At 34.8% G+C, this 10366-nt stretch overlaps 1 protein-coding gene across 1 annotated transcript; it reads right to left on the minus strand.

Annotated features, from left to right (window-relative positions):
- Nucleotides 1-3474: 3474 nt before the first annotated feature.
- Nucleotides 3475-8802, minus strand: LOC147642931 (BTB/POZ domain-containing adapter for CUL3-mediated RhoA degradation protein 3-like). The gene is made up of 3 exons (XM_086837592.1): nt 8616-8802; nt 7060-8331; nt 3475-6999 (listed from the first exon to the last, which is right to left on the minus strand). Exons 2-3 carry the CDS (start codon nt 7271-7273, stop codon nt 6275-6277), a joined length of 939 nt encoding a protein of 312 aa, XP_086693718.1. The 5' UTR covers nt 7274-8331; nt 8616-8802; the 3' UTR covers nt 3475-6274.
- Between the last annotated feature and the right edge of the window lie 1564 nt (nt 8803-10366).

A 10366-nucleotide genomic window follows, 5' to 3' on the forward strand; every position in this document is an offset into this window, starting at 1 on the left:
TAGCTATCAGCTCAGGTTGAAGGGTCGTTCAGCCCAGGAAGAGGAATTGTGGTCCACGGATGCGGAAGGTGCTGGAGTTGCAGAGGACACCATCATCGCGACGGTAAGACCAGCAGCTGGAGGAGCAGAAACAGCCGAAAACGCTGCATTTCGATACTATCGGGGCCGCAGCTGACCATCTGTTGAAGATGGATGCCGCTTTGCGGTCAATACAGTTCCAGCATCCGCCCGCATCAGCCAATTCGGCGATGAACCTCGCCTTGGCTTAGGCAACGGAAACGTAACGCAAGTTCCAGGAGGCTGGGATCAACCAAAGCAACCACCTCCGTTTGGACGATCGATTGAAGCCGTACAAGACTGTTCCCCAGAGGCCGAGGAGATGCGTAGAGATGACTGCGGGGGCCGAAACTGGCGCGTGGAGGACCGACAAGGTGGAGAGTTCCGTGACGAACGTATGTACGTCCCTTCAACGCGTATAAATGTCCATGGTGTGCTCAAATCAAAGCCACAAATATCATCGTTTGACTAGGCACTTATGTTATTGCAAATAACATAGAACTCCAACATATAACTTTTTTTTCGCAATTTCCAACATATACAGTTTTTATCACCATTTCTAAAACCGAACGATTCCTGGGGGGGATGTAAGAAGTGGATAATCCTTATAAATAGGGGAGACAAAATATATATTTGCCAAATCGGTGAAGACTACACAAACATTTAAAAAAATAATTGGCTAAATTTATCCAGTCATTACTGAGTTATGCGATTTTGGTTTCTATAAAATGTTGAAAACCCTACCTGAAAAAAAAAACAGATGTTGATAACACACATACCGTAACTCAAGAAAGCCGGTTGTCCGTCAAAAAACTAATGATCAATGTAATTCAAGCTACGATTATCAGGGGCAAATTCGAAGGAGAGAAAGTCCTAATCCCAAAAATTCTTATATTTCCAATTGATCTTCCATTTCAATTAATGTTGATTTGTTTATTAAATTAAGTTACATAGGTATTCGAATTATCTGCGATTTATTATCACTCTTAGAACTTAGAACTTATAAAGTGAAGGGTATAGTTTCTAATTGTGTACACAAGCAATCGGCGACTGTCGTTGCATGCGTAAAAGCAAAGAGTATAAAAATATATATTTATACTCATTGGTGCAAGAGAACGGCTGGCTCTAGAGCGCTCTCTATTTGCTTTTGAACGAAAGGTAAGAAAACCTGAAGCCAGTTCAAAAGCCAGCACGAAAAAATTGTGTGCAAAAAGTCATATGGCTTTACGTATCTTAATAATTCTATTGTCTTTGATATACATAGCTACCATAGAAAAAATTGTTAAATGAGAGGTTAAGCAAAACTTTGAATGTTAAATTGGAACTTTAAATATATTTCGTATAGAAGATGGTTCATTCGTTGCTTTTAACCAAAGCTCGCCCAAAACAGTTAAATGTTTTAATCATTCAAATGATGTCTCTAAGAGACCGGTAAAAACTTCTGAGATGGGGGTTTCTATTACATGTATGTTTTTTTTTTTATATTTCCGGTTAACCATAAACGGAAAAGCCGAAAATAAGACATTCTTAGACGGAGCGGCATCGAAACTCACTCTCTCACTTCTTAGTAAAATAAAAGAGTGAGAGGGGAATTTATGTAGATCAAAGATCTACAATAGCCCACTACACATAATAAAAAAGAAACAAAACAAATTTTTGTTAATTTATATATATTAGGTTGTTTGGTAATGACATGCCGGTTTCTTTATTGATTTTTGACGACGATTTTAACATAGTTAGCATTGTCCGATTTAAGTGTTGTACCGTACCGTTGTCTTCGATGATTTTCTGCCATTTTGATGGTAACTTGTATATGCCTCTCCTAAAGAAGTCCTTGTCCCTACTGGCAAAAAACTCGGCGATTCGATTTTCACAATACTCCCTTGAACTCAATTTTTGTCCATTGAAAAATTTTTTCCAATTTTGACCAAAAACAGATGGTAATCGCTTGGGGCAATGTCCGGACTATAAGGTGTATGCATTAACACTTCCCAACCAAGCTCCCATAGCTTGTGACGCGTCACCAAAGATCTATGGGACCTGGATGATGGAACACATACATCGAGCTTTTTTGTAAAATTTTTCGACTTTAAATGCCTATGGACGATTTCCGTTATTAGTTGCAGCTCCTCTGCGATGGTTCTAATAGTCACATGACGATCTCGATCCACTATTTAAATGATATTATCCGTATCTACGGTCACTGGTCGTCCGGAATACTTGGGTGTTTCGGTATCAAAATTGCCACTTCGGAATCGCCTAAACCACTGTTCGGCGGTTTGAATCGAAAGTTAGTTATCTCCTAAGACAGCAATAATCTGCCTGCAAGATTCCGCAGCAGTTTTTCCCTGTGCGAAATAAAATTTCAAAATTGTCCGAATTTCTGCGTTTTTGAACTCCATTTCAATCGATTGTAATTTTTTAACGTGGAAGCTCATGTAAACAAACTATATATCATTTTAAAGGTGATGCCAATACCTTTCAAACGATATACAGCATTCCCAGATACGATTATATTTGACTTCATCACCGACCGCTTCAAAGAACAGCGGCTATTGGTCAACAGGCAGTTGAACAACATACAGGCTGTCCCCCAAGAGATGCAAGGCACCATTCAAAGTTGGAGATGCCCTCCATTTAAGTCAAGGCTGGGGATTGTCTCTTGGTGTATATGGTTTCCAAAATTTTTTTAAAATTACACTTTTCATGTAGGAGCAATCTGGACGAGTTAGACGCGTTTTTGACAGAGCGCCATTGTACGCTAATCCTGCCTTACTTGCAGCAGTCGACACCACATTTTGCTGGATCCAAGAAAATTTCCCTCCAGTGTTCTGATTCATCCTGAACCTTCAAGCCTAGTATCCGCACCGATCCAAGGGATTTCTTCGTTCTTCGCCATACAGCGACATCAAAAGCAGGCGTTACACAGTCTACCGTTGCAGGTCTGCAGTCGAATCCATCCGATTCAGAAATGCCAACAGTTCCTTAAACTCAGTGCTGAGAAGAGTCCCGGTTCCCGCACCCCTTTTCTTGTTTTTTTTTCGTTTTTTGTTAAAAATATTAAATTTTGGGGGTGGGATGGGCTACCAAGGGGCAAACCATTCGTTTTAAAATTTTCAAAATTCAAATTTTCCCCAAAACTATTTTAAAAATTTTCTAAATTTGAAGTTATTTCAAAATTCTAAAAGGTGGTTAAACGTGGGCAAAGTTATTGCGATTTCAAAAAAAAAAAATGAAAAAAGTCCACTTTTGGTTTTTCGAAAAATGATGAAAATATCAAAGTTTAATATTTTCAAAACTGGACGTGGGCAAAAAAAAGTAAGGGGTGAGCAAACATGGGGAAACGATTCCAGCTTTGAAATTAGAAAAAAAAAATTCGAGGCCCAGTTTCTTCGAGCTATTAAATAAGACTGTAGGTTATCAAAAGCTCTTAGCTCTTAAGTTCTATATTTATACACTTAAAAATATAAACACATTTAACTCAGGACGGGTTATTCCGTTTATTTGATCGTAATCGCGCTAAACCAGTACGTTCTTCCTCTTCATCGCTGGTATATTGATGCATGCTGGTTCAACTGACAGTACCCACTCGTACTGAAGACGTCGCTTGCATAAGGTCTTGGTCTGGAGCATTACGATTTTCATATAGCAGTACCTGTAGGGTATCTTCAAGCCTAGTACCCGCACCGATCCAAGGGATTTCTTCGTTCTTCGCCATACAGCTACATCAAAAGCAGGCGTTACACAGTCTACCGTTGCAGGTCTACAGTCGAATCCATCCGATTCAGAAATGCCAACAGTTCCTTAAACTCAGTGCTGAGAAGAGACCCGGTTCCCGCACCCCAATCGCAGCGTCGAGTTTCGTCATATTTCTAGTTCGCACATTACTACTAAAGCTGAACAACCATCTCACTATCCGCATTTAATTTCGAACCTTTACGGGTTTTCTTCGATTGCGTCGCGGGATTAATTTTAACAAACCCAGGATTTTTAGCGGCAGGATCGCCCTTCTACAAACAATATTGTATTAATTTCGCACATTACTAATAAAGCTGAACGACTATCCCACTAACCGCATTTCGTTTCGAAACTCTACGGGTTTTCTTCGATTGGATTATTAGCGGCAGGATCGCCCTCCTACAAACAATATTGTATTAATTGACGGTAGTGCATATAATTAGTTAAGATCTAAATTCAATCTGTGAGGGAATTCAAACTTCGCCGTGCGGAAGGTGGCTTCCGTTTTTGTTTTGCACAGGCCACTACTGCAGAAGCGGAAGATATTTTACATTTAACAAGCTTTTTGCATTGATGCAGATGTATAGCTAGTAAAGTTTCAAGATGAAAGGAACTATAACAAAAAACTACAAATACAAGTATCATGAAAAGAAAAAGCAATAAATAAAACTCAAAGAAGCTGGGTCCGGAAAATTTTTGTTTTAATTTGAAAGCTGGAATCATTTGCCCATGTTTGCTCACCCTTTACTTTTTATTTACCTATGACCAGTTTTAAAAATGTTTAATATGACAAAAAACTGAATAAAGTCGTTTGCCAACCCCCTAAAATTAAATATTTTTAACAAAAAACGATTGCCTATGTCATTAAACTGAATAAAGTCGGTTGCCCACACCTTAAAACTAAGTTTTTTTTTCAAGAAAAGACGTTTGCCCACCTCTTACAACTAAATATAATCTACCCCTTAATTTTAAATATTTTTATTAAAAAACGCTTCTCCACCTATGAAAATTAAATATCACTTAATGTTTTATGTTTACAGTTGTTCAGTTTTTTACAGTCTGTTCAATTATTAATTGGTTAGAGAATGTACTTTTTACGGAAAAAAATATTACAAAATTATTATAAAATCTGGTTTGAAAATGGTTTAAATTTCTACGTTATAAAAATTCTACTAAAAATTTTACAATTCCATTTTTCCGTTTTTTAATTTTGCACAAAACATACCAGCTATGGCCGAATAACATCTTACGACAGGTGCCAGGACAAAAAAGAACTACTGCCGCAAGCATGTGGCAGACATTTTTATACCCATGCAGGATATTATAATTTCAATCAGAAATTTGCAACGCAGTGAAGGAATCACCTCCGACCATATAAAGTATATATATTCTTGATCAGGATAAACAGCCGAGTCGATCTAGCCATGTCCGTCTGTCCGTTTCTATGCAAACTAGTCTCTCAGTTTTTAAGCTATCTGAATGAAACTTTGTAATATATATCGTATATATGTCGGAACGGGCCGGATCAGAAGACTAAATCATATAGCTGTCATAGGAATGCTCGGAAAATTTTTACAAAAAAAAATTATAACATTTTCAGTTTTAACAGAATATGATAAAATTTAAAGTATAGGCAGCTTTTATTATTCTTCAATTTTGTGTAAAATTTTATGAAAATCGGACAACTATATCATATAGCTCCCATAGGAACGATCGAGAAATTAATACAATTAAAAATTATAACTTTTTCAGTTTTCAACAGATTTTCATCAAATTTGAGATATAGCTTTTTTATTTTTGTCTTAAATTTTGTGTCAAATTTTATGAAAATCGGATTATTATAGGTACTATACAAACGATCGTTAGATGTAGAGGAAAAATTCAAATCTGCAAATATAATATGTATATGTGAATGAAATGAAAGCAGGTATTACTTCGTTGTTTTTTAACATAAATATATAAAATTTATATTGTATGGATTCCTAGTCATGAAAGTTCTATCTGCAAGGGTATATAAACTTCGGAAGTTAGCTTCCTTTTCTTGTTTTTTTTCGTTTTTTGTTAAAAATATTCAATTTTGGGGGTGGGCAAACGTTATTTATTTAGTTTTAAGGTGTGGGATGGGCTACCAAGGGGCAAACCATTCGTTTAAAAATTTTCAAAATTCAAATTTTCCCCAAAACAATTTTAAAAATTTTTTAAATTTGAAGTTATTTCAAAATTCTAAAATGTGGTTAAACGTGGGCAAAGTTATTGCGATTTCAAAAAAAAAAATTGAAAAAAGTATTTTCAAAACTGGACGTGGGCAAAAAAAAGTAAAGGGTGAGCAAAAATGGGGAAACGATTCCAGCTTTGAAATTAGACAAAAAATTCGAGGCCCAGTTTCTTCGAGCTATTAAATAAGACTGTAGGTTATCAAAAGCTCTTAGATAAAAATAAGTTCTATATTTATACACTTAAAAATATAAACACATTTAACTCAGGACGGGTTATTCCGTTTATTTGATCGTAATCGCGCTAAACCAGTACGTTCTTCCTCTTCATCGCTGGTATATTGATGCAAGCTGGTTCCACTGACAGTACCCACTCGTACTGAAGACGTCGCTTGCATAAGGTCTTGGTCTGGAGCATTACGATTTTCATATAGCAGTACCTGTAGGGTTTCTTCATAAATACGCGCTTCTGGAAATTCTACTTTTGTATGCTTTCTATCAGTTGCGTAAACTATTGATGTGCAACACACTTCAGCTACTTTTTTGCCGTGGCCGTAAAATGACCAGCAGCAAATCTCACTTGGACCGATAACATCCTTAATAAATAAAATTCGTTCATTAAACCGCAATGATAGCTTATCAAAGAGTTCTATGTTCTTGAGCAAGTTATCATCTGATGTGCTTGTGTAAGAGTATTTGTTGTTTTGCCGCTGAACCACCAGAATAACAGCAGGCTTTGAAGATGTACTTATTATTAACTGCTCCTCCTTTTGCGAAGTTATTAAAGGAATTCGGCAAATTGGCTTTGGCTCCTGGTGTGCAAATAATGCGCGTTCACATGATAATGCCAGTTCTGTAATGCAATAGTATTTGGCTTCAGAAAGTAACTCTGCAATTTCTTTGTTTGTTTCAGGCAACGGAACCGAACCATCTCGTAAAAAGTTAAGAATGATTCCAAAGTGATTTCCACAGCGATCAATTAAAATCCATCCTGTAAATTTAAACTATTTTATTTTCTGAATGATTTAGTTTTACAGTCCACAGTACAAACCTTCTGAATCTGTAAGCACTTCCATTCTTCCACTGAACATTGCGCTCAACATTGTATCGTTATGTTTAGTTAATGTACCAATTGTGGTGTAGTACAAACCGCCACCCACATTTAGTTTCACATACTGTGAGGAATGCCCTTTCAAGAAAACTTTCTGATCTCCCGACATGGATTCTAGCTTGGGATGAAGCACAAGTTGCTGACTTTCTGCCATAGGTGCCGAAAGGCAAAAGTTTCGAGCAGAACTAAAAAAATTCTTTGGTGCAAGAGCAGTTTATTTTTTTAATGACGTTGTCCACGTTGACCAGCTCAATAAGTTTAACTAAAGCTCTCAACAAACTAAAGGTTTAAAGGACTTCCAAAAGAAAAGAATTTATGGAAATTACATACAAAATCGTATTAGAGCTGCAAAAATTCGAAGGCAATATCGATTGCGTAGATTCCTCGTCTTGTCTGGTTTTACTTGATTGTACTCAGTTTCTTATACCCTGTTCATACTGGGGAGTGTGGAACAGGTGGGAAATTCAACAGAAGTTAAGCTAAAATTCCAACCACCATCAAAATTCATGATGGTACATCCAATTTGCAAATAGAAAAAAACAGATATGTCTGCAAGTTTTGTTGCCACTGCACTGTGGTTGAGCTTGTACGGAGCCGCGGCCATAAATATTTCCCGTTGAGATATCGTTTTGAAATTTTTCCCAAAAATCTAAGAAAATATTTTAAACATATGGTAAAAAAATTGGCTACATCGGACGATTATTTTCTATAGCTCACATAGCACCGTAGTAAGGCTGATTTGGCGATTGTGCGAAAAAATACTTTCAGTAGAGTTGAATTGCTAAAATTTCATTTTTGGTAACTCCTCCCTTATACCCAATCCAAAAATTTCCTGGCAGTATTTTCATCGTTGGAAGTTCCTTTTCCTCCGTCTCTTGGCTTATCAACAATTATTCCCATTTCTTCGCGAAATTCCGCTTTCATTCGTTGTTTTTCTTTGCAGTACGTTAAGCTTTTGTTCAGCGGATCTTGCTTGCCACATTTTTGTTTCCAACTGGTATGAAATGTGCAAAAAATACTAGAAAAAACGTACATATGTAGGAATGAAGTGGAGATAGGCCGAATTCGAAAAACTTTTTCTCAACTTTTTTTGTAAGACATATTTCTAAATTATTCATTTCGGTGGGTTTAGCACCGCATATAAAACAATTCATGCACGACGTGTGGCTTAAGAAACACCACAAAAACAAACGAAGAACAACAGAGTTTGACCTTGAAAAGAGAGTAAGTAAGAGAGCTTGAGAGTATTAATTATTGTATACAAATCAGCAAATATCAGCAGCTACACTTAACATTTTTATTACCTTAAAACATTGAAAAATACCGTGATAACACTTATAAAGGGGGGATCGGGGTGCAAAATATCTAAAAATCTACTTAAGCAGAAAATATGACGATCACAATTCACTGAAAATTAGTATACATTAAAATTAAACAATAACATATAATAAATAATTTAAATTAATTTCAGTAAAAGAACTTATTAAAGTAAATACCTTCAACTTTAATATCCATTTTAAATAATTAAATTTGCTTAAGTTTTGCAAACGTCCGACCTCTTTGAACTTCGCTTTTGTTTTGACGAAAAGCTCACTAAACGCAGCTGCAGCAGCAAAATTGAAGACGAGTTCTCACTTTGCATTCTATTATTAGAATGTCCCGTTAGATTTCCGGAAAAACTAGCTTGCAATGACAAAATGTGGACATTTTTGAGAAAAATTCTTTACATTTTGACTAATTATTTTTAAGTAGATTTTTCGATTTATGGCCTACGGGCACAACCACTGTGTACTGAGTTAAAACGATTTCAATGACAACGAGTGGGTTTGCGTATTGAGAAATCTTGTTTCGTCTGAATAAAAGAAGATTTTTTGGTAATGAGATTCAGAAATGATCTCTACGTAAATAAAATTTTTTCGTATGTTAACTAACTATTTTATTTGATCTTTATATATGTGTAATAAATTTTAAAGACCAATAAAAAAAATTCTAAGAAAAACTACAATTTCTAGAATCATCGATTTGTTTTTGCTACATGAGCACGAAATTGCTAAACATATAAATTATTAGTCATTAATTCAGAGGAATCTTTTTTTAAGGGTTTAGACCACCCTGAACGCCTGAAAATTGGAGGCTATTTAAAAAAATAAATTTTGCCGAAGGTTTTAAAAATATAACTTTTGCTGATTGGAATATCAAAAACCTTATATTAAACTGGCAAATAATTATTGGAACAATAACAAATTTTCACAAATCAAGGAAATATAGCCAATTAAGGCACTTTTTAGCGAACGGTCTTGCGGTGTACATGCTAGACAAGACAACATTTATCCGAAAATTGAAAAAAAAAAATTTTGTCACTATATATATATAGCTTTAGCGTAACGTAAATACTAAATTTCTGTTTTAAAAATGAATAACTTAAAAAAAAATCATATGTCATGTCAAAGAAAATGTTATAGAGAAGTTGTGCAAATAAAGTAGTTTTTGAGAAATCTTGTACACCGATCCAAAAAACGTAGTTTTCAGCAAAGCGCAACAGAAGATAAATAAAAGAATGAACTAAAATACATATACCTGCAGCGCTCATTTCTAATGACTGATCCACAAATAATGAAATATTTTTAAGCCCGATGTATTAAAATGACCATAAGAATATCGACATCAAAATTATGTAAAAACAAATTTTACTATTTTTAAAAAATTTCAGGGATGTCTAACCCCTTAAGACTAGTACAAACATATATGGGAACTGTCGTCAGTGGAGAAACTTTGTATAACAAAAGAAAAGAGCAAGAAGAAGAATATTCTGTTTTATTTAGGGTATTCCAGATGAAATCACATGTTCCAAAACTGTTTTTTTTTCATTCAATAATTCCATGGGGAATCACAAATTTAACAAATGACAGACTGACAAGTATTTCCGGTTTTTTTTATATGTTGTAAAAGTAATTTAATAAAATATATATATATATATATATATATATATATATATATATATATTCAATTTAATATATATTCAATTGAATTAAATAATTGTAAATACATATTTAATTAAGAATTTAATTGATCTTCTGTTAAAATAGTAATTATAATAATTAATTCTCCAGAAAGTTCCACCGCGGCCAAAAAATTACAACTTTTTAAAAACGAGTATTTTTAACACGGTTTCATAAAAAATTGAAAAGATTGATAATGATCAAATGAATTTTTCATATTCTAAAATAAATTCCGTAATAATGGATGT

Source organism: Drosophila serrata, unplaced genomic scaffold, assembly GCF_035046125.1.
Source record: "Drosophila serrata isolate PLE 108 unplaced genomic scaffold, ASM3504612v1 contig_328, whole genome shotgun sequence".
Lineage (NCBI taxonomy): Eukaryota > Metazoa > Arthropoda > Insecta > Diptera > Drosophilidae > Drosophila > Drosophila serrata.